This window comes from Aedes aegypti, chromosome 2 (genome assembly GCF_002204515.2).
Source record: "Aedes aegypti strain LVP_AGWG chromosome 2, AaegL5.0 Primary Assembly, whole genome shotgun sequence".
Taxonomy (NCBI): Eukaryota; Metazoa; Arthropoda; class Insecta; order Diptera; family Culicidae; genus Aedes; species Aedes aegypti.
This window is the reverse complement of record NC_035108.1, coordinates 371,456,973-371,482,144: the sequence shown is the minus strand read 5'-3', so window position 1 is coordinate 371,482,144 and position 25,172 is coordinate 371,456,973. Positions and strand designations below refer to the sequence as shown.

Sequence of the window (25,172 nt, the reverse complement as noted above, 5' to 3'; positions counted from 1 at the left end):
CAGAAAATTTGACCGTAAAAAATCAAAAGCCAATGTTATAGCAACTCATTACCGAAAACGTAAATCAGGCAACAAAAAATAAATTTGAAGAAATATCGTATAGAATCCTCCAGAGCGAGTTTTTTTAAATAAAAAACCTATTTACGTTAAATTGCAGTGAACAAAATAAATAATATATTGTTTTTTATTATCCTTTGTTTTTTTAAATAATTTTTGCATTTTAAAATTATGGAACATTTATTACTCAGAATCTAAATTCATTTTAGCCAATAACACAAGAGAAAATAACTTTCAACGAGTAAAATTAAAAAGTTTCGAAATGCAGAAAGTGAGCCAAACCTTTTAAAAGTCGTGAAATTTGGGCCAGGAAGCATGTACAGTCAGTGACATAAGTTAGTAATCAAATGCTGTTTTTCCATACAAAATGCTCAAGTTTAGGGTGTTGTATCTGAGCTTCTGGTAGTCCAAATTGGATGAAATTTGGATGAAGAACTACAAATAAATCTTGAGAAGTTGGTGTGTTCTGCAAATTTGTGTGTTTTCTTAAATTGAACAACTTTGTGAAACAGATCAACAACCCATAACTTACCGTTTTCGAATTAAATAAAAAACTCGCTCGGTTACTTACTTTTGTCTTTGAACAACTCTCTGAAACTCTATGGAAAATGACTGCAATGTAATAATTCTTTTACAGGCAAAACTTCAAGTTATTTGTAGTTCGTCATCTAAATTTTAGCCAATCCGGACTACCAGAAACTGAGATATAGCCCCCCAAACTTGAGCATTTTGTATGGAAAACAGCATATGGTTACTAACTAATGTCACTGACTGTAATGCACAGAGGCTAGTTATATTTGCTGTTATAAATTACTGACAAATACATCATTATATTTTTTGTCATCACTGAAATTCAAGAAAATATGTTCAATAGATTTGTTGAAAATCAATGAATATGATTGTCGTCTGACTTTTTCATGAATATAAGTACGAGTCAAGGTGATTTTTTGGAATATAAAATGCTTAGAAACCACATATAATTGACATGCATACACTTATGCAAATATTTCAAAAACATATCAGGGGGGCGATTCCAAAAATTTATTGGCCTCAAGGGGACGAAAGTCAAAAAAAGTTTGGGAATCACTGCACTATAGGAATACATGTGCCTAAAGTAGCACTATTTCTAATTTCTGTTCCTATAGTAGCACTAGCATCACGGCATTGGCAAAATACTTATCAAAACCGTATTTTTACAAAACTTTTATATTTTCCTACAAAGTGTGGATGAAAAGCTTTCGTTTTATGTAAAAAAATCCTTAATTCAGCAATTATTACGTATATTAAAAAATAGTTTCTCTCAGTAGTGCTACTATAGGAAAAATAGGTTTACTATAGGTGCAAGGGAGCTCAAATTTTAAGCAAAACTAATTATTTCGATCATTTTTTTAACAAAATCAAGCTGTGTATCAATGGTACTTAGATAAATAGCTCCTGACCTTCATGTCAAAAAATATTTTGGAAATATTTATAGCAAAACGGCCGTAAAAAGCCACTAGTGCGACTATAGGGGACTGTCCACTAAAGGAACACCGACCTTACTGTTTCGAATGTTTCTATTTTCTAATATCTGTTGCAAATTCTTTTGGATTTAAAAAAAGATCGTCACGTCAAGATAACAAGAGTTTTAATTGCACAGTTTAATTGTCAAGTTCATGATAATTCCAGCATAAGTAATTTTGCTGTTGTAAGGTTTTGAAGTTTCACGACGAACACATGTCAAATGTACAAATTGAAATAAGCCATTTTATGAGACGTTTCAAATCATATGTTTTCCGTTTGTTTACCAACTTTGAAACTTCCTGGCCCTATTTACATTTTTTCAAGCGCCACATTTGGAAGGAGCTCATCCAACAATGGCGCTGGTGTCTATGCAACATGCTTCTAAATCTAAATCGAACATATTTTATCTACTGGTAAAATCAACCATGGAAACCGAGTGGAAACATGCTCAGAAAGAGACGTGAATGTCATCGGTAACATAAATGTGATCATCGCCATTTATATACCAACCTTTTTCTTTTTGGACGATACAAATGAGCCCACCAGACAACGTCATTCGAACGTCTCGTAAAATGGCTTATTGAAACTGCGAAAAGTACTTCCCAGCTTCATAAATCACTTCTAATGGTTGAAAACAAAAGTATTTAGAACGTGTTTTCAATAGTCACCGTGGAATATTTTGCCAGAGTCATGGTTTTGCGAGCAATTGCATATTATAGGTTTATGGGTCTTATGGTCTTCATTATTTGTCAAAGTTTTATAAAAATAAAGAAAGAATGCCGAGTTCTGTACATTTTTGTCAAGATGAAATTCGTCCCTTTGATCAGAAACGAACGAGTCTATATCTAGGTTGAAGGCGATTAGGATGAACGTCAATAGGACGAATGCCGTTAGACTGGATAGGTTTCTAGGCCGAAATGGTTGATAGTTCTAATGGTTCGTAAAGCCCTGAAAGAGACTCGCGGAGCCATTTCATGGCTGAAAAAGTGAAAAGTATTGTAATAAACTGTTATTATGAACCTCAGTCAACGTAGTAGTTTTTCCAACGATGTTGATAAATCTTAACACAAGACTTATTATTTCTAATGCCTCTACGTTTGCTGGCATGGAATTTCACTCCAAAGGCTTCGGTATGATGCAAACGCAATTATTTTTTTGCTGAGATGTTCATTTGAGGGTTTGAATGGCTTGCGCATGATTGATGTAAACACAGAGTGGAATAAAGAAAAACTCAGCAATCACAGACAAAAATACCGTCCTCGTGAGTCTTGTCTCAGGTAAATCCGAATTAGTTTTTAGGCCAAATAAGTTGTTAGATGTTAGTTCAAGATAATCTGCATAACTTTGAAGTCCACGATGTTCGCTGTGAAATACTACTTGAAAAAAAAACAGCCTTTTTTTAAATGAAGAAAAAAATATATAAAATATGTGAAAAAAAGTTTGTATTTTTCACCTTCAAATGTGGGCTTCGTGGTCGTGCGGTTAGTGTTGCCACGCATTTAGCCGCATCGAGTCAAAGAGTTCGATTCCCGCTTCAGTCCAGAGACAATTTTTCGTCAGGAATGTATTTCCTGACTGCACCATAGGACGTTGCATACAAGTTCGTTGTCTAGTTTGGTGCTTCTTTTACAGGAAAAACCATCCACTGGAAACATTGACGTGTCGGTGTCTTTTAAATGTCCAATGTTATTTCGGCCTAAAGTCATTCGGTCTAGCGACATTCGGTTTAAGGACCTGCTCCTCAGATGAACACCGGCTCACAGTTTTCCAGCAAGGCAGGACCGTCTATCACACTCAAATACAATCGTTGTTCTTCGGAATAAGCAGTTTAAGCTAGAACATGTTTGGATCCCCAGTACTCCTGATATAAATCCCTTCTAAATATCATTTGACTAAGACGAATGTTTTAGACTCAGCCTGTGAAGCATCTAGATCCATCATTTCAAATGTTTTTATCACAGATATATTGAACTTGATTACTGCGTTTTCTGCATTGGGGCCCAGATAGCCCTAACGGTAAACGCGCAGTTATTCAACAAGGCCAACAATTCCGCCGGATAATCTTTTCGCAATAGAAATTCGGGTTCGGGTTTGAAAATTTAAAATTTTTCGGGTTCGGGTTCGGGTCGGGTTTGAATGCTACAAAATTATCGGGTACGGGTCGGGTACGGGCTTGAAAAAAGTCGGGTTTTGTCGGGTTTGGGTCGGGTTTGGTGAGAATGGTGAACACAGTAACAACCTAAAAGCTTCCCTATGCATCAGAAACAATGAATTTCTCATCTTTTCAAACTCGGATTCTATTCGGGTTTTTCTTAGAAAACTTTTTCGGGTTTCGGGTCGGGTTCGGGTTTGAACAGCGAAAATTTTTCGGGTTCGGGTCGGATCCGGGTTTGCTTTTCAATTACAGTCTCGGGTTCGGGTCGGGTCCGGGTTTTATGAAATAAAATAAGTCGGGTACGGATAGGGTTCGGGTTTGAAAAATGTGAAACCCGACCATCTCTACAAAATAGGTCATCCTCAATCACATAGATTAAAAGAAGCTCAAATATTGGAATGGAATTGGTCTAAGATTTATGTGTAAACAAAAAATGCATGCAACATTTGTAACAATTCTGCATGAAAATTTAAGAATATGGTCCATAATTAAAATCAATCCAAGTGTTATTTCTATTGAAATGTAATTTCTGGTTAGTGTAAGAAACATTTCGGAAATATACTTCACCGGCAGGATTCAAACCTATGACCCTCAGTTGCGCGTTTACCGCGTTCACGACTATTTGGACCCAAAGCTCAAAATTTTAGAAAAAGTCCCCAAACAAGGTTTTCAAACAATTATATAATAAGGTGCGTGAGTTCAAATTTGTCGATCCTATATGAGCACTCTGAGGTTGAACACAGTAGTAGATGCAACTAGGGTTTCCCGTATTAAAAAAATCCGTATTAAATTCAAAGAAGTGATACGGCTGATTCCGATGAAATACACCAATGGGCCAAGATAGCCGTAGCGGTAAACGTGCAGCTATTCAGCATGACCATGCTGAGGGTCGTGGGTTCGAATCCCGCTGATCGAGGATCTTTTCGTAAAGGAAATTTTCTCGATTCCCAGGGCATAAAGTATCTTCGTACCTGCCATACAAACATGGTCAATCGGCAAAGAAAGCTCTTTGTTAATAACTGTGGAAGTGCTCATAAGAACACTAATCTGAGAAGCAGGCTTTGTCCCAGATGGGACGTAACGCCAGAAAGAAGAAGAAGATGCCAAGAAAAATATTATCACTCCCGTATTCGACCCACAACGGTCCGGACCAGTTACAGTCACACCCGCACATTTGGGAACAACTCGCAACGCATGACGCAAAGTTTGCAACAACGACGGCTCTTAATTCGACCGAGAGGGGTTCGCCAAGTGACGTCAAAAAGTTTTCTCATTCGAAACAATAAGTAAGTTCGTATTCGTCTGCTGCGCACATTTTTGCTGTAAGTCAGAACTCGGCTGCAGCAGCGTGCAATAAACCTGCACACACAGTAGTTTTAGTTGCTGCCGTTGTATCCATTGTAGTGATGCCAAAACTAGAGAGAGAGAGAGAGTGAAAAAAAAATTTCGGGTGTGAACTGTTAGTTTCGGTACCGATTCGTGCATAATGGCTCTGCAGGAAGGGAAGCCCAGCTGCAACATGTTTCCACACAATTTTCGGGTGTCAAAACAAAGTTTTTCGGGTGCAGAAAAAGGGAACTTGCTTGCGTTGGTATCCGTAAATGCTGGAAGCAAAAAAAAAACTCGAGGAAAAGAGAGACTAGTGGGGAGGTTCCGGTTGCTTCGGATATTGTCTCGAAAGTTTTCGCACATTGAGGTGTCAAGTTTGAACAATTTTCGGGGGTAATTTGGTTGGGAAGGTTTAGTTTGTGGGGAAATTATGAGATTAATTTACAAGCATGGTTAGATTAAATTTATTGGAAGATGCAAATACTTTTGACATTATTGAATTCAATAAAAGTAAAGTGGATATATTTCACACAAAAGAACAATGTTTTGTATCCTATTCTTCTTTCTGATGTTAAGTTAACACTGAGAAAAACCCTGCTTCTCAGCTAAGTGTTCTTAAGAGCACTTCCATAGTTATCAACTGAAAACTATCTTTGCCAAATGACTTTTTTTTTGCATATGTTTATCAACATGCAAGATTTTAGATGAATTCTATAAGACATAGACTGAAGATATCTTACATTAGAGAATGGACACACGAAATGAAAGTTTTTGTTTTCGACTGGAGCAGCAAACTAACCGAACTCCGTAGTACAATACGCAAAAACAGCTAACGTCACTAGCAACACGGCCACGCAGTCCACATTTTTGTGTGCTGTGTTTCGTACAATGCTATGGCGCGTCTATTCGAATGATAACGTCTTATGAGCTCTCAATTGTCCATTTTTGTCTATTTTTAGTTGATTTACTCTAAATCACCCATCTGCATTGCCACTTAGATTTGACCCAGTCAATTGAGCCTTGAAGTGCCACTCAGATATCATCCTACACCCCAACAGCCAACCGAACACAAAGGTGCAAAATATCGGAAATCCTCAGCCGGTCGAAAATGGCCACACTTCAATTAAGTTCCTTCCCCCCTGACCACAATGCGGACAAAAAGCGAACTCAGCCCGATGACAGCAGAAGCCACTCCTTTTCACCCACTTTGCCAAAACGCTAAATCATGTATTCAAATTAGAAAAGCCCACACACTTTTTCATACCACCAACCGGAAACGGACACCATCAGAGCGACATCGGTCCGAACAGAGTTCCAGTCGTTCCAGCTTTTGTCACTTGTTCGCCACCATTCGCCAATATCATCATCATGATCGTTCAGTTTGTCACGGTCAGGAACAGGAACTGTGGTGATTTGGTGCTGCGTTTTTGCCATAGACACCTATCGACATTCAGGCTGGGTTTCATTTACATTTCCCCGAAAACCATTTGCCCGAATTCTAAACGCCCGAAAAGAATATTCCTTCGAAAAGTTCTATGACGCATCATGGAACCATGATTTCTGCATTTACTATGATAAGAAGCTTCCTTAGCCGAGTAGTTTGAGTCCGCGGCTGCAAAGCAAAGCCATGCTGGAGGTGTCTGGGTTCGATTCCCGGTCGGTCCAGCATCTTTTCGTAATAGAAATATTCTTGACTTCCCTGGGCATAAAGTATCATCGTACATGCGACACGATATACAAATGGTAGGATAGCAACTTTTGCATAGAAAGCTCTCAGTTAAATGGAAGTGCTCATTGAACACTAAGCTGAGAAGCAGGCTTTGTCCCAGTGAGTACGTTAATGCTAGAGAGAAGAAGAAGAAGAAGAAAAAAAGAGGGTTTGGAATTTGGGCGAATGGCTTTCGAAGAAATGTTATTCAACCCTTGCTGTATGGAAGGTGACTGCGGAAGGACAGCAGCTGCGGAAATTTTTGAATATCCGTTCCGATCCATTGTCGAAGCGCGTTCGACGAGCAGCTTTATTCAAATGTAAATGTTTAGCATCTTGTAGTTCCGTAGTTTCCGGGATTGGCTCCATGGCTTATACTGCGTCGATAGTCGGTTAAAAATTCATAAATTCCGAACATGAACGACACACTGAATCGACAAACACTTCTTCTCCTTATGCTGTCGAGTCCCATTTGGCGTTCACTGTCGTACTTCCAAGCCAACCAGCAAACCAACTAACACACGACATAAATAAAGGACGTAAGTAGGTTATGCCAAGTTCCGTCCCCCGAAGGGTCCTCGAGCACACTAATGAGGCATAAATAAAAAATGTGGCCGCTTTCCTTGCACTGGTGGGATCCAATGAGAGGGGTTTTTCTATTTCACTGCACCACCGAGAATCTCACCAACCATCAAGACGCCAGAGAAACATCCTCGTTAGCAATGCATTAAAGAGCTCACATTAAGCTCGAAGGATGATGAATCTTTTGTGATGATGTTTTCTCCAATTCAACGTTCTTGTCCCATTAACACGCTATGTAGGTAGGGTAGGTGTACCAGTATTCACCACCTTAAGGAAAACTAAAAAACAAAAAACGTAACATTTTTTAATTATGTTAATATGGTAAGAGAAAGCTTTCAATCCTGTTTAGTAAGAATTATAACAACTGGTCAGAAAAATTGACTTTGTACTGAAAATTGGTAATGAGCGCTAAACTATTTATGCGTGTTTGAATCGTTAAAAGGTTTATAATATAGGGGGGCCAATACCGGCGCATCTACCCTATAAGGAAAACGCGCGAGCAAGGTTTCGACAAAGCACGATAGAATCCCGCTTCGCACATCTTGACTCAACTCAATCAAAGCTTCGCACCACTAGCGAATGCAAATAATGCACTTCCACGCGCTTCTTCCCCAAATATGGGAGAAAGCGAAAAAGGTGGCGGCGGTGGTGTAGCAATGTGTTATGCATAACGTGTTTTCCGCTGAAAAGCTTTCATTCTTGGCAGGCGACAACCAACAACGCGAACAACGTGAAAGGAGGATTCACTCGAAGTTTCTGCTCTGCACCTCAGCCAGCGTGTAAAGTGACAGTTTTGTTGAACATGAATGCAATATTTTCACTCACTTGTGTACTCAACCGATAGCGTTTCTTCGGGGCTAAAATGCATCAATATACTAGCAATCAGTTGTTTGTTACGACTGCTAGTGACTTGAGGCAAGGATTATCAGATACTGAGATTTTTTTAAGATATGCCATACTTATTTATCATTTTTTATGATAGTTTCCTAGTTTTATAGGTTAACTTTAGAAGATTTGAGTTAGTATTAGTGCCTTTCAACTTCTTTCTAAAAATGACCTTAATTTCTACAAGCGCAATCAGAAATTTTTAATATATTTGAAACATTCACACTGTTTTTCACCCAGTAGTTGTGAATGTAATTGAATTGCAAAATGTTTTTGGTCCGATGCATATTAGCCATATCTAGGAAGACAAAAACGTTTGAACCTAAACTGTTAATTTTAGGTATTATTATTGAGTTTAATATATTTAATCAAGGGGTTCGTAATACGTCGTAATACGGGTATTTACGAGAAACAGTCCAATTAATTACAAAAAAGGTACAGCACAATTAGCTGTAAAACGGGAAAGTTTATTGAACAAAAAAAGCTTATATGTGACACAAGTTTCATCGAATAATTACCTCATCAGTTTGTCTGACGTGCTCATAAAAATTAATATTGATAACCAACGATCCTTACGCCATTTCAACAAACAAGTAGTAAACTACCTAGATGGCGGCAATGCAATATAGATACTTTTTTATGAAAGAAAAGTTAACTACTTTCAATAAAATTAGTCTCGACTTACGACGCGTCACTCTCATCAGCTGCCGCCCACACCTCTGGTACACTCTTAAAACTTCAAAGAGCTTTGGATGTCGCCTTTGCCCGAAGACAACGATGCTCAATTTGCATCGACTACATCTAGGTGCGTGTCGTTTACGCTTTTTGTTACCTAATAGCGTGTCTCGTTAGTTCCCCTTACTGTCCTTATTGCTTACAGCGGAGACCTCCCAATAGCCCCAATCAGCACAAAGACGTCTTCTATATTCAGCACCTCTTAGATTAGTCTCGTTAGTTTTCCTCTCGTTTGTTCACCCTGTAACTGTACCTTCAAAAGAGTTATGAACTGAAGCTATGAACAATAAGGTGGTCCGATTTTTATATAAAAGACAACAAACTGTAAAAATCTTAAGTTATACTACCAACTGTGTTCACTTGGACCTTTAGAAGCAACTGTGAAAGTTTGAGCGGAATTCGTAATTATAAAGGAGTTTAACGAGCTTGAAGTTGGACCAAGCTGTTCCAACTACATTTTGAACCACAGGGTAAGCTATAGTAGATGAAATGCACTAAATGATAAGTGAGAGATTCTCTCATTTTTTTCAGGATTCAATCCCTGCTCATTGACTTGTATTTGCAATGAGTAGTGTAATGAGTAATAAGAATCAAAATATGTTTTGCTGATAAACAAACGTAAACCATAGTGTTCCTATACCATTGAAGTATTTAATATGCAATATTGATTGTTTTACTGAATGTCAAATGAGACCAACTACAGTCAAACTTACGTGTACTCAACCATATATAGCGTTTTAACAAAAAATCTTACGAAAATTTAAGTAAAAGAAGCTTTTTTATTTTTTAAACATTTAAACTACAATATTTCGATATTACTGATCAGAAAATGGAGGGGAGACTGGGTAGACTTGATCCCAGGAGTTTGTTTAAATTAACTCAAATTAAATTCCACAGGGGCAGTAAATAGTGAACGGCTTACAAAAATCCTAATAACTTCGCATATATTTCATCAAATTGAATGTCGTTTGCACCAGACAATCGCGCATTTGACATTTGAAAAAAATAAAGTTGAACATTTCATGTGAAATATTTCATTGCAAACGTTACACAGAATACAACTTTACGCGAGTTTAAGTGAATACCCTTATTATTATGATTCAGATCGTTTCCTTACTTCTTCCTTGAATTCCGGACAGCTCATGAAAACCATGAATCGAGAAGTCAAATCATCAATTAAAATTGCTAAACCACTAAACAAACGTCTAAGGTAGCTGAGCACTGAAAATTTTCATAGATATCGATGAAAAATGCTTATTAAAACAAGCCAGGAAAGTGCGAATTTTTGTACGAAAAAAATTGAAACATTTCGTGTGAAATTCCCATACAAAAAAAGTGTCCGGAATTAAAAACTGTCCATAATATGAATCAAAACGGTATTGATGCGAGTGCAAAACAGGCCTATCTATCCAAATGACATGCGAACTGAGTTGGTCTTTTGATTTAAACTGGGAAATTTGTTAAAAAAAGGTCCAGAGAGTCCAAAATATATAGGGATCCAAAGTATATTGGTTACTCTATTGTTTCGAATAGTTGACTAGTCAATACTCAACAGTCACATACCTCTATTTTGAAGGGCTCCTGAATTTGGATCCGCATTAGGCCCCGAAAACCCTAGCTACGCCACAGTTAAAATGTATTGTAGAGAAATTACTTCGATTGGCTCAAGAAAAAAGAAGGATCATTTCTCCCCTAATAAAAATAAAAGTGTTTACTAGAAAATTTTGGCCAATCGAATATGTTCAAATAGTCCCATTTAGTTTTAGGGCAAAAAAAACACAACTTTATTAAATAGGCCTTTTCATGCGACAGGTCTGTCTATGCATTTGTTTACATCGGTGGAAAACCGGTGCAAAATCGAGGCTGTCATTTCCGTAGAAGAACTGTCAAACAGATTGCCGATCAGCTGATTTGGATCGCCATGTGAAAAGGCCTATTTTCTCATGTGTTCTAAAGGGGATCAAGTGTTACATAACTTTTTTAACCCTCAAATACCCAGGACAGACATTTTATTTTCAAACGACTAGTGCACAAAAACAAATAAGTTTTATGAAATGCGGTTTTGACTATGATCGATGAGATGATTTAGACTTCCTTCGGGTTTCCAAACCGAAAGTGCAGGTCTGGAAATAAGTATTCCCTATTCACATTTTTTAACAACTTCACAACAAACTAAATATTTAACGATAAATTTTGGCCACTTCTAGACATTAAGTAACGAACTAATGTAACAATACATCTATTAGATTATTTTCTTGCAAGGGGCGAAAGCCGGTAGCTGGTTCCCGAAGAACTTTCCGGGTTGGAAGAAACACATGGAACTTGACCCAAAGCAACAATGCGGCTACTAAAACGTCATGAAATCATCTCAGAAGCCCAATGCAAGACATAATCTATCAATATTGTTAATTTTATCATATGGCAAAGACTGAGTTGCCCAGTGACCACCAGTGAATCAGAAGACAAACATGGAATAAGCTCAAAACTAGACATGTGACTGTTCAAACTTCATGAAATTACCTCAGCGTTGCTGTAAGAATTTGCTTTTTGCATGTATTGATACTGCGGCCATATGACCAGACAATGGATCAGGAGACAAACACAAATAAGTTAAAACCGAATATGCGACTAGGCAAACTTCATGAAATAGCTTCATCGTTGGCTTTATCCATGTTTGTCTCCTGGTTCACCGGAAGTGACCCTACAACCCAGCTTTTGTCCTATTGTCATAGAGGGAAGGTGTAGTGTATGCAATTTCCTCCATCAACTCAATGTGCTTCTAACAAAAATAAAACAAAATTTGTTATTTGTAACAAATATTGATATAATTGTGCTACAATTTTGATGTAATCCACTGGTCGGGTTACCATTCAGAATTATAGCCACATTTAGAAAATGGGCTCAAGTCTCCTAAACTTCATTGCAAAAAAATATTTTGATGCGATTACAATCAAACTATCTTCGAATCATGAAAAACGGAAATTTCCTATTAAACTTCATGTTTAGTCACACAATGAAAAGAACATGCAATATGTCACAATTGAAAAGGATAACTATGGTTCATCATTTTCAATAACATCAATACAATAATGTCCCGATTTTGTCAGCCCCATGCTGCATATTGACAACATCGGGAAAAAGCTAAGATCGGAAAAAATATTTCAACTGTTTTCAAGTTTTATTTTAACTCAAGGACTTAGTTTTATGGTTTTGTCAATATAAATATTGTTGTTTTACTTACATTCTCTATGTACCGTAATCTAAGATAGCATTAATCAGTTTCTTAGATAATTTTTAAGGCGAAGTAGGCCGTCATTGAAATTTGTATGCATCGTTGATGATTGTTGCTAATTCACCTCACGATTTCGAGTCAAAGAAAATCAGTTGGTTTTGCACTGACACAGCTGAAAAGGTATGAGTATACTTTATGCATGTTAGCGCGTACTGTGATACTTTTTCAAGTCAATATAAACAATCAAGACTGAGTTTTATCACTTTGAAATGCAAGCTGGAAAGTCATCATTGTTGCCAAAACGAATGACGGGCTACTTAGCCTTAAACATTTCAAATTTCAAAAATCGGGCCAAAAAGGATGCGAAAATCGTGCGAGTAGACAAAATCAGAGGCTGACATTACTCTTGTCATAGTCATTACTCTAGCAGTTTTATGTCTTGTACGGCATACTTTGAATGTTTTTCTTCGTAAATTTCATTCCGATATCTCACAACAAGTATTTTTAGTTATTATAGAATCCTCATCCTACCAATTCAAAAAAAAATGCATATGATAAACAGGTTCTCATGATGTGTTACGGATCATGATTGTTACAGAGAACGATAAGTGAGAGATACTCTTAATTTTATCAAAATTATTATTATTAACCCTCTAATATCCAAATTTTTATTTTCGATTTAAGTATTATTTTTCGTTATCTAAAATCGTTCTAAACACGTTTTGGGCATTTATTTATTTTTATTCGCAAATTTTTAAATTTTGGTTTTTGATTTTTATAATTTTTATTTTTGAACATCCCTAGCTTTTTTTATTTTTTCTTGAAGCCTTTTCTAGTTGTTGATTTTTGGAAATAATAAAAATTTAAATTGTTACGGTATTTTTAAAAATATTAAATTTTTAATTTTTTTTCGGAGTGTATTTTATTTTCCGTGTAACTAACGGAAAAATAGGTTTGAAATGATTTTAATACCACCAGGCTCTTCGTTTGTGATAGGTTAATCGTACAAAAATATAAAAGGCAGTGTTGCATTTGAACGCGTTCAGTTTGCGTTCCAGTTCAAACCTTTGAACGAGGGATCAAGTAGGCTTGAACATTGATCAGTTCAAAAATTTGAACCCGTGCGAGCTGAAAATTGAACGCAGAATGAATATTGTCGTCATGGCAGGCACACGACTTATTTCAATTCTGCAAAGTTTTGCAAAGATGTTAAAAGACATTAAAGGTGCCGTACATTTGTAACGATTGGAATTTAATATGTTATGATGTAGTGTTTTTTTTTTGTGTTTTTAACTTCAATGTGCATCTTGATGGGAACGGGCCGTTCATGAGCAGGTGCAGAATCATGCACGAGAGTTCAATGTCTACTAGGTTCTCGTGCAAAATTAGAACGCGTTCAGTTCACTTTTGGCTCGCGTTCAGTTTGCATCACTGATAAAAGGTACGATTTTTTATATTACACGTTAAATGAAGCCCAGGCATTTGTAGGTTATATAAGAATGCAATTTTTCAAACAATTTCTAAAAATACGAAAAAGTTTCAAAAGTCATAAAAAACTTTTCTTATATGCGTGTTATGAGTCAAGGTATAAGCCAAAAATAAAATCATTTTGATTTCCGAGCTACGAAAAAATACACAAAATTCCAAAGTGTACCCCGTCTAAAGGCGGGGTTGGGTATTAGAGGGTTAATTATTGATTTTGATTTTGTTCATGATAAACCACTCCTTATAATGTAACAAATAATGAAAAACTAACCCTAAACGAATGGAAGCTCGGCTAAACGAATGTCGAGCACAGTTTATTTAGAGAAAACATTTAGTGTTGACGGATTCCTACTAAACTATCATAGTAGCGGTCAAATGATCAAATTTCAGAAGTGTAACCGAAGATGTTTTAGTTTGAACATTATGGGCTACCCTAAAAAGCAATCATCTCGGCTCTCAACCATGCAAGGAAACTTTTCCAGGGTCACGTCGGAAAATATGAGACCCCGATCACCATCGCTGTCGTCACCTCCTTCATAATCAAGAAAATAACGGATCCCACTGACTATGTACCCGAGCAGGAACGAAAAACTCAAACCTAACTGCATACCGTATTTAGGTATTACACCATAATTTGGTATTGTTCAGTAGTCCACTTATTGTATACATCACAATTTGGTTTTATATATTGCAATGCTCAAAATATTATTTAAAAAAAAAATAAAAAAAAACTCATTGAGGTATTGGAAAGCTATTGGAGACTGCTCAAGGTATTGAACTACTTTTGAAATATATTCTCTTCTATATGAAAATCCATAATATATGATTCTGGTACTGCTATACCTAATCCAATTATAAGTTTGGTGTTTTTAGAATATGTATAAGGTATTTTACCTCTAATTCAGAGTCAACCCGGTTTCTTTAATACCTTATTCAGGTAATAATAGTTTGGTATTCTGCAGCATTTTTTTCCCGGGTAGTGCGCCGGTGAAAGCACGTGCGAATATTTCCGCTTTAAAAATTTATTAATCGAATTCAGCCAGCTGTTGTAAGTCGCGAACGAACGTCTGAATGAACGATTGAGCGAGCGCCATACATACACACCTGTTCCAGTTTTGGCCCTCTCGGCTGCTGGCTGGTTGGAGTTGGCCGGATGGCGCGTGCTAGCAAAATTTGCACACCAGAATCGAATATCCGTTTGGCTTGGCTCGGTAGCAGCTTTAACAATTTAAGTTTATAAATTTTGTTTCCCACGCGACGAGACCAGACCAGACACGACTAGGAGGTGGGTCTCTCGTTTCAAGTTGAATCATGAATTATGAATCCCAAGTTATTCCGGCGCAAGCAAGAATTCCGTTTATCGCGACGATGACTTACCTTTTTGAGATCCTTAACGGGTTCGCTTTCGTCGGCTTTCCGCTTCTCGGTGGAGGCCAACTTGGTTTTGTCCTTCTCGGACATGATGATCTGTGGGAAATAGAAAGGAGGGAGAGAAATAAGACGATTAGTGCATGTGCTACGTGGGTTGGGTATCGCAGGATTATAACTTCCAGTGCTGTTATTCTTGGAATAAATTCTCTGGTTATCACAAGTGGCCTTGGTCGGTTTGCTGAAATATGCTTATAGACGGAGCGGTCAATTTACACCGAAGGTCGATTCTCGAGAAGTGAAGTGGAATGCTGTATTTTTTTTAATATAGTTTCCAGAAGAACGTCTATGATTAATCCATTCATAAATATCACTGCAGATCACGTTTTTTTCTCAAGCACCAAAATATTGCTATTTACTGAATTAAGGGTTGCTGCATCCATTGTCGTTTTCAAAAATATCATAGCAAGTCTAGTTTTTGAGATATTGACTGTTGAAAATGCAAAATTTGACTATTTCAACCAACTTGCTGCAAGTTTTGCAGCTTCTATGGTGATTAATTTGCTGAATTTGTCACTGAATTCGAGCTCAATGTGTATAACAATACTTATCAACAAAATCAATAATATTTTCGATGGTCAAAAGTTATTTGTTGGAGGTTCAGAAAAGTACTGTATTTTTCCATATAAGAAAAACGAAGAATTTTGTATGGAGACTGCAAGCATGTTGAAAAAATCGATTTAATCGCAATTTTATCGTACAATTTTAAACAAATTATATCTGAAATAAAATTTAAGCCCTATTTTGCATGCTTGGTGAATCAGATCATAAAATTTTTTGATAAATCATCATAAACATGTCTACTTTTTGGATATTGATTTCTTCAGAATGAAGAAGTTTTTCAGATGGACGATAACATACATTTTGCGATCGCCCAGTTAGAATCAAAGACATCCTATCGTGTTTCTGAAAATCATTCAACAATTCCAGATCAAAACGTTCATTTCTCAAGAACATCAATTGAAAATGATGAAGTTGCAATGTACCCACTGGAAGACAGAGAACATTTTACGGCCGTCATTAATATCACGATTGATGCGGCTTTTAAAAATAACACATTCTTATGGGCACTTGCCACACCGCAGCCCAGCAGCAGACTTTTCTGTGCACTAATGGAACAATAAAGATAAACTACAGATTTTAACGACCACGGTTTGCAGTAGCCAGTAGTCCTTCTGGCTGGTGCCAATTTGACGTCACTTATGCGTTTTGGTCGGTTTGGTTCGAACGAATGACGCGTTGCAAGCAATTGTATTTTAATGATGCACTTGCTCGTTAACTTCAAACATTGTTTAGTAGCAACATCTTTGCCGAATTTTTGCACTCCTCATCTTTCTGAGAAACATCAAACGAACTTAATGAAATTTCTTCACACGTTTCGCATGGTATTAGAACAAATCAGAAAATCTAATTTCTAATCTGCATCGAAAGCTTTCAAAATTTGATTCAGCGTTTATCCCACACGATCGAACCCCAATCCCAGTCAATTGATGCAAATTATCGGGTTTCGTAATGCTTATTACCCCCACGAACCCTCTAGCTAATACCATCCCGCCAAATGAAATTACAACGCCCTGAATGGGTCAATTTTCTTCATTCACCAACAAAGAAGAAATCAATTTCGCATGCACGTTTCGTCGCCTGATTAAGCTCGGCACGACATTAATCATATATAAAAAAAGTTCGTGCTCAATTTTCTTTCCACATCTTCGACGGTGCCACAACGTGTCGTCGTGTAGGGGAAGCATGTAACTCCGTTTGTGTGTTTGTGTGAATGTACTTTTTCAGTTGATTTGTGTTGGCTCAAGGAAATGAAAAATCCTTCCCCCTTCTCCGAACCATTGCGCTCGCTGGTGGAGCGTAATTTTCCCCAGCCCAGGTTTATGTAATTTAAAATTTGCCTAATGTGCGACGGGGTGGCATAAATTTGAGTCAAATTTGGTTGACTTTTACAACGGGGCTTTGTATGTGGGGTGGGAATGAATAAAAAAAAAACTGCATGTAAGGATGGGGAGTCACGCGAGAGTTGTGGCGAATTTGCTGAACGCGTGAGGAGTTTTCCTAAGACATCTCTCACCCCGTCGAAGAATAGGTTGTCATTATTTTCCCAGTTGGCGTTCTGGGCTGGGGTGCTGGTTGATTTTGGGAAGCCTTGTTTAGCACGTTTATATCACTTTTCTAAATTAAAATCAGGCGACGTGATGGGCTTAAGTTATAATTGAAAGAAATTGTTCTTGAAGGCGTTGCCGGAGTTAAATTATTGTGAATGGGAAAATGAAATTCATTCAATGACATACATTCTGCGATACAGATTTCCAATGAACTTCTTCTAGAACTGAATATGATAAGTCACGACTTCGGATTTATTTGTTTTCAATCTTTAATGTATAATATTCACTCACATAAACGACTTGTAACAGTTAAGTAACCCATAATACCTGTTGATGAGATCCATTCCCAAATAAATAAAACATCAGCGAACTTTATTAAACAAATTTCACGGCTAATCCATTCATTCCCCATCTGTTTAAATTATGAACCTCGAAAAAACAAACAGCGTTACATTTTCCGCTCCAACCACAAATCCTCCTCCAGACTACCGATGAATTACTTCTCCACTCGCGCTCATTAGTAGAGAGAGCATCACCCACCAGCATCCATTCGCCTGAGAAAAAAAAAACGATTTCCCACACCCGGGGAAATGGATGTTTATGAGCTCTCTATTCTAACATAAACAGCATCGAAAACGTCCGCCGGGATCCCGTTTCTCAGTGGGAGCAAATTTAAAGATTCTGTTGTTATCTTACGTCTGTTTGCTGCCAAAGCAAAAAAAAAAAAATAAACAGTTAGAACAATTCAACTATGGCTTTATTCAGTTTGTCTTGAGATGAAACAACTTGGAAATCGATTTCAATAGGAATAGGAATATGAATTTGGTCCTAATAGGAATAGGAATAGGAATAGGAATATAAATATGAATATGAATAGAAAAAGGAATATGAATAGGAATGGGAATAGGAATACAAATAGGAATACGAATAGGAATAGGAATAGAAATATGAATAGGAATAGAAATAGGAATATGAATAGGAATAAGAATGGAAATAAGAATAGAAACAAGAAAAGGAATAGGTATAAGGACTGTTCATTTTATAAAGTGGACACCTTGTGCATGCTGCATCTTTTTAATTTATCAATAAAATTTCAATCGGATTTCTGCAAATCGTTCGACTAGTATTGTACAATGTTGTGATAATAAAAATTCTCTAAAATAATTAAATTTCACACGAATATGGAACAATGATTGAAACGGTCGATTTTTGGAGGTTATCAAAATCAATGATTGCTAACAGCTTATCTTAGGATTGACGAACAGCTTATCTTAGGAGTTTTTGGAAAATCTATATAGCTCTTCAACCAGAAGCATTTTCTAAGATCTTATTTTTTCATAGCATTGTAGAATAGTTGAATAATGCACAGAAAACCGATTACGATTTTATCTACAAATAAAAAAGTTATAGCATAAACAAAGTACCCACTTTATAAAATGAACAGTCCTTAGGAACAGGAATAGGAATAGGAATAGTAATAGGTAAAGGAATAGGATTAGGACAATGAATATGAATAGGAATATAAATAGGAACATGAATAGGAATAGGATTTGGAATAGAAATAGCAATAGGAATAGGTATAGGAATAGGAATAGGAATAGGAATAGGAATAGGAATAGGAATAGGAATAGGAACAGGAAGAGGAATAGGAATAAGAATTCCAACAAGCATTTATCAAAGATTTTTCAAAGTATTCTTCTGAGAGTGCCACCAAGGACATCCCTTAAAATTTCACAAGAGATTTTTTGAAAATTTATACAATTTTTTTAAATCCGGAAGTTTTGGGACACGCAAAAAACGTTCGATGATTTGTCTGTTGAAAATTGTTTTAAAATGTCTTCGATGTAACGAAATAGAAAAAAAAAAACTTTCAGAACGACGAACTGCAATCCGTAGGTTTGAAATTGAAAACAAATATTATCCCTAAGAGTGCAGAAACTCTGTTTTTGAGCAAATAAGTATATAATCTTTTTTGAAAAAAGAGCACATAGAACTTCAAAAATATACTAAACTAGAAGCTTAAAGGGTCAATTTTTAACAAGAATCTAACAAATATTTTTTTAGGGTCTAAAAAATAACCCCCAAAAAGACCTAGGCCAAATTCAACAAAAAATCATTGGCTGAGTCTCAGGACAAATTGTTGCAAAATATGACACCACTAGCTTTTGGAAAACTCCCTTCCGATGTGAAACACAAGTGTCGGGACTGAGACACGTTTCCCTACTTGGAAATTTGTAAAAAATCTCTTTGGACCTCTCCGAAAACCTTGTCAGAAATCCGTCAAGAATATTCACAAATATATACCAAAGACCACTAACACAGATAGCAATTAAAAATCCCACAAAACAAATCCTTAAGAGAGATTTGATTGGATTCCGTGAGAAGTTTGGATGAAACAATAAACAGCGAAAAATTCAAAATTTCATTGATACATCCAATAACTGAAATGGTACCGAGGATATCTCCAGTGAGCTTTACAATCAGAGCTTTCTATATCTACCAATAATATAGAATTAAAGCTTAGAGTGGCGCTACTATATTTGAGTTACAATTCCACGTATAATTGTTAATCTACAATTTTAGCCCTAGTTTCAGCGAAAAGAAATGAGCTGTGGCAGATAAAGTGTGAACATAGTTTTTCAGCGTAAATATTTTGTCTGACGTGTGCAATCTGAAGAGTCTGAAAAGTCTGACGAGTCTAAAGTCTGAAGAGTCTGAAATCTGAAAAGTCTGAAGAATCTGAAGTCTGAAGTCTGAAGTCTGAAGTCTGAAGTCTGAAGAGTCTGAAGTTTGAAGAGTCTGAAATCTGAAGAGTCTGAAGTCTGAAGAGTCTAAAGTCTGAAGAGTCTGAAGAGTCTGAAGTCTGAAGAGTCTGAAGTCTGAAGAGTCTGAAGTCTGTAGAGTCTGAAGTAGAGTTTTCAAATTTCCCGGGATTTGATTTCCCGGGAAACGGGAAATAAAATTATCATTTCCCGGGAAATCCCGGGTGGAATTTTGTTTTTCAAATTATTCGTAATTTGTGTAGGGTCGGTGTTCCCTTAGTAGACAGTCCCCTATTGTCGCACTAGTAGCTTTTTACGGCCGTTTTGCTACAAATCTTTGCAAAATATTAGAAAAACTATGTTTCATAAAACAAAATAATTAATTAAATAAGAACTTTTTTATATGAACCAAAAGCTTTTGATCCACTTTTTAAAGCAAAAATGTAAAAGTTATGTAAAAACACGGTTTTGATTTGTATTTTGCTTTGTATTATGGGCTATAGTAGTACAAGCGACAATGAATACAAAACAATTTGTTTTCGTATTTTTTGTGTTTTTTTTTCACAAAACCGTGGTAAAAAGCCGTAGAAACAATGCCACTGGCTTTTTTTCGAATTTATTCGAATATATTTACTTAGTCATGCGGCTTTATCCACCCTATATGTATTTTATACCAGTAAATTTGTTAGTTATTTCTTTTCTTTGTGAGTAATTTATTCATGTTTCTCTAAAGAAATGTTAGCTTCATTTCAAACGCTAGGCTTCAGAACAACAAAGTTTATAGCATTAAGCAAAAGTCCTCGTGGAATTTATTGTTGGTCCAACTAGAGTCTTTATATTAAAAATTGTGACTGTTACATCAATGAAAACTTTATAAGCCTACTGAATTCATAGAAAAGATCCGTTGAAAATTCCTTGAATTTATATAGCAAAATTAATCAAAAACGATATCTAAATAATGAACAACTTTTTCATTACAAAAAACAAAAAATCAGCATTGAAGTATAACTAGTGTTGTAGTGAGTTCATTGGTAAGAATTATATGATAAGTAAATGGTGCGCTGGTTTTTTTTTTTGAAAATAGATAGTAATTTTTTTTTTTTTTATAAAGCTACCCGGGAAATATGGAAATCCTGGGAAATACGGGAATCCCGGGAAACAGAAAATCATTTCCCGGGAACGGGAAAACTCTAGTCTGAAGAGTCTGAAGTCTGAAGTCTGAAGAGTTCAAAGTCTGAAGTCTGAAGAGTCTGAAGTCTGAAGTCTGAAGAGTCAGAAGTCTGAAATTTGAAATTTGAAATCAGAAATCAGAAATCAGAAATCAGAAATCAGAAATCAGAAATCAGAAATCAGAAATCAGAAATCAGAAATCAGAAATCAGAAATCAGAAATCAGAAATCAGAAATCAGAAATCAGAAATCAGAAATCAGAAATCAGAAATCAGAAATCAGAAATCAGAAATCAGAAATCAGAAATCAGAAATCAGAAATCAGAAATCAGAAATCAGAAATCAGAAATCAGAAATCAGAAATCAGAAATCAGAAATCAGAAATCAGAAATCAGAAATCAGAAATCAGAAATCAGAAATCAGAAATCAGAAATCAGAAATCAGAAATCAGAAATCAGAAATCAGAAATCAGAAATCAGAAATCAGAAATCAGAAATCAGAAATCAGAAATCAGAAATCAGAAATCAGAAATCAGAAATCAGAAATCAGAAATCAGAAATCAGAAATCAGAAATCAGAAATCAGAAATCAGAAATCAGAAATCAGAAATCAGAAATCAGAAATCAGAAATCAGAAATCAGAAATCAGAAATCAGAAATCAGAAATCAGAAATCAGAAATCAGAAATCAGAAATCAGAAATCAGAAATCAGAAATCAGAAATCAGAAATCAGAAATCAGAAATCAGAAATCAGAAATCAGAAATCAGAAATCAGAAATCAGAAATCAGAAATCAGAAATCAGAAATCAGAAATCAGAAATCAGAAATCAGAAATCAGAAATCAGAAATCAGAAATCAGAAATCAGAAATCAGAAATCAGAAATCAGAAATCAGAAATCAGAAATCAGAAATCAGAAATCAGAAATCAGAAATCAGAAATCAGAAATCAGAAATCAGAAATCAGAAATCAGAAATCAGAAATCAGAAATCAGAAATCAGAAATCAGAAATCAGAAATCAGAAATCAGAAATCAGAAATCAGAAATCAGAAATCAGAAATCAGAAATCAGAAATCAGAAATCAGAAATCAGAAATCAGAAATCAGAAATCAGAAATCAGAAATCAGAAATCAGAAATCAGAAATCAGAAATCAGAAATCAGAAATCAGAAATCAGAATCAGAAATCAGAAATCAGAAATCAGAATCAAAAATCAGAAATAACCCCCAAAAAGACCTAGGCCAAATTCAACAAAAAATCATTGGCTGAGTCTCAGGACAAATTGTTGCAAAATATGACACCACTAGCTTTTGGAAAACTCCCTTCCGATGTGAAACACAAGTGTCGGGACTGAGACACGTTTCCCTACTTGGAAATTTGTAAAAAATCTCTTTGGACCTCTCCGAAAACCTTGTCAGAAATCCGTCAAGAATATTCACAAATATATACCAAAGACCACTAACACAGATAGCAATTAAAAATCCCACAAAACAAATCCTTAAGAGAGATTTGATTGGATTCCGTGAGAAGTTTGGATGAAACAATAGACAGCGAAAAATTCAAAATTTCAGGAAAATAAATAAATAAATAAATAAATAAATAAATAAATAAATAAATAAATAAATAAATAAATAAATCAGAAATCAGAAATCAGAAATCAGAAATCAGAAATTAGAAATCATCACACAGTCGCATGCTCCTTGGTTTTTATACGATATCGACGACATTGAAATCGCTCGTTAATAGAGGTTCTTCATGATTTTGAAGAGAAATCGCTATCTTTCGGAAAAAGCTTAACCTTAAATTTCACCAAAACAAGGTATATGGTTGCAGTTAGATGGAGAGGAAGGCTTAGAAGGTCTAAAGTATTGTTTGATGGGAAGGTATTGTAAGTTGCTGAGGACTTATTTTTACGATGGTATATAATGTATCGGTTAGACAAGGAAATTTGCAATATGAAAAGTTCCTGGATCTACCTGAAATCGAAACTATACACCTTAAAAGCATGGCTGAAGCATGAAAAAAGATGTAGATCATCGAAAAAAGTTCAAAATCAAACGGTCAGATTTTCCAGTACAGATAATTTGAATTGTTGCTTGAGCATTATTTATAACGAAATTGGAGCTTTTTCTAAAGAAAAGAATACTATTCAGCATTCTTTATCTCGTTATTGTTCCATTTTTCAATATTGCACATTTTTTAAACGTTTTCAGAGCATTGAATGACGAAATTTAAAAAAGATTACAAGGGACATAACAATCAATACCTTTCTTGTCATCCGAGAAAGAATTCAACTCTACGCACCAAACACTAAACAGGTGCTACTTTGCGACGACTGCTTTTGTTGACTGCGATCCGTTAGCCGTTGTTGTTGTGTCACGATCTAATTTTGGATGATTTTGTCGGGGCGGCGGTGGTCCTGGACCAACAACCTATCATAACTCCCACCACAACAAAACCTTCCGGGCGAGCAATGGTCCCGGAAGGCGCGGGTGGTTTCCCGAGCAGAAGGGATAAAATACGATTAGAACAACTGGTCTTATAAATTTGAAACAAAAATGTTATAACAGAGTGTATTGAAAAGTTATAACAAAATATACTGTCTATAGCATTTTTTTTACAAATATTATTTCAAAATTATGGCTGGAGAGCCGATTAGTTCACAAAAAAAAAAACATATGGGTAGATTCCGACTTGATATGTCTACCAGATGTCGGGTTAAATTGTACCCGATGTCAGGCCAATGTCAGATTGACTTCGGGTATATGTATTTAAAATAAATTATAACTTATTTTGTTGTACCTGATAATGATATTATGATGAAAAGTTTTCAGAGCACGATTCATAAACATATCTGAAAACGTCGGTATATACATAAACGGTTGTTATGATTATCTTCTAATTTAGTTATGCCTTCCCAATCGGGCTCGCTGCCGTTCTGTAACATATCTGTCCATTTTCTTATGCTGTGCTCGGCAGGAACAGGTGACGACGGTGTGGATTTAATCGCGACGCAGCACAGAAGACGCTTTTGTTGACTTAGGGTTTGGGTGCCGGCGGGCGGTGTGACGGTGAGTGGGCAACCAGCGACGAATGGCACTGGCAGTGAAAAGTAAAACAAATTGCCCTAAGTAAAGCGCGGTGAAAAACTGGGCCATACGGGAGTACAGATGGGGTGTTTTGTTCTGATCTCTCGGTGGGGAATCGTGGCCGTGGATTTATTTGCTGCTAAATGAGCGCTGATATTGGGCAGCATTGCTTAGACGCGAAGGGATGTTACACGAAACTGAAACGACTTTTCGACAAAGTAAACACATCGGAATAATAGATTTCGGTTTTTCATGTCTCGAACGTCTATTCATATCCTATTTTCATTACAAAATGGAACGCATCACATGGTTTCCAATTTTCATTACCATTCCCCAAACAATAAATCGCGTAATGCGTTTTGCAGCGTGATAAAGTGCCACTTCTCGGAACTCCATCCAGGCACGTATAAGTCATAAATTATTTACGCCATCCATCCATCCGTCGTATCGCCGTCTGCCCTTAATGCCGTTCCTTCATCTCGTTCGTCATCCTACATTGTCATATATATTTTGCGGATACAACTGAACCGAGATATCACGACCATGGACCAAAACCCGTGGCGAGGGCCGTCACCCCCAATAAAAACCACCAAACCCCGTTCAGTTCCGGATGCCTGCCTGCCTGCGCTCTCACTCGACCGACCTGACCCACGTCGGAAACGCTGGCAACCGCAACCGGAAAGACACGTGTTACGGACATGGACGACTCCTCGACGCAGTATTTAACCCTTTAAGGGCGATGTGAAGTGAAATTAGAATTCGTGATGGAAGATGATGGCCTTAAACTTTTGGTTCGTCTTAAACGTGAAGAGAAGGCGATTTCAACGCACTCGTGATCCTGCTATGAAAATTATATGGCAGGATCTGCGAAAATAAAATAAAAAGCGTTTTACTTGTCTGGAAAAGGTTAGCCATCATTCGGGTTGCGACCAGTGCGTCTTTAATCGT

General features: G+C 36.4%; 1 protein-coding gene across 3 annotated transcripts in view; it reads right to left on the bottom strand.

Moving 5' to 3' along the window:
- LOC5569446 (RNA pseudouridylate synthase domain-containing protein 2) overlaps positions 1–25,172 on the bottom strand; it is a 705,082-nt gene that overhangs the window by 110,173 nt on the left and 569,737 nt on the right. For all 3 annotated transcript variants that reach the window (XM_021846705.1, XM_021846703.1, XM_021846704.1), the window contains one exon: positions 15,049–15,138. In XM_021846705.1, the coding sequence (XP_021702397.1) occupies positions 15,049–15,138 (90 nt within the window). The remainder of the gene's footprint in view (positions 1–15,048; positions 15,139–25,172) is intronic.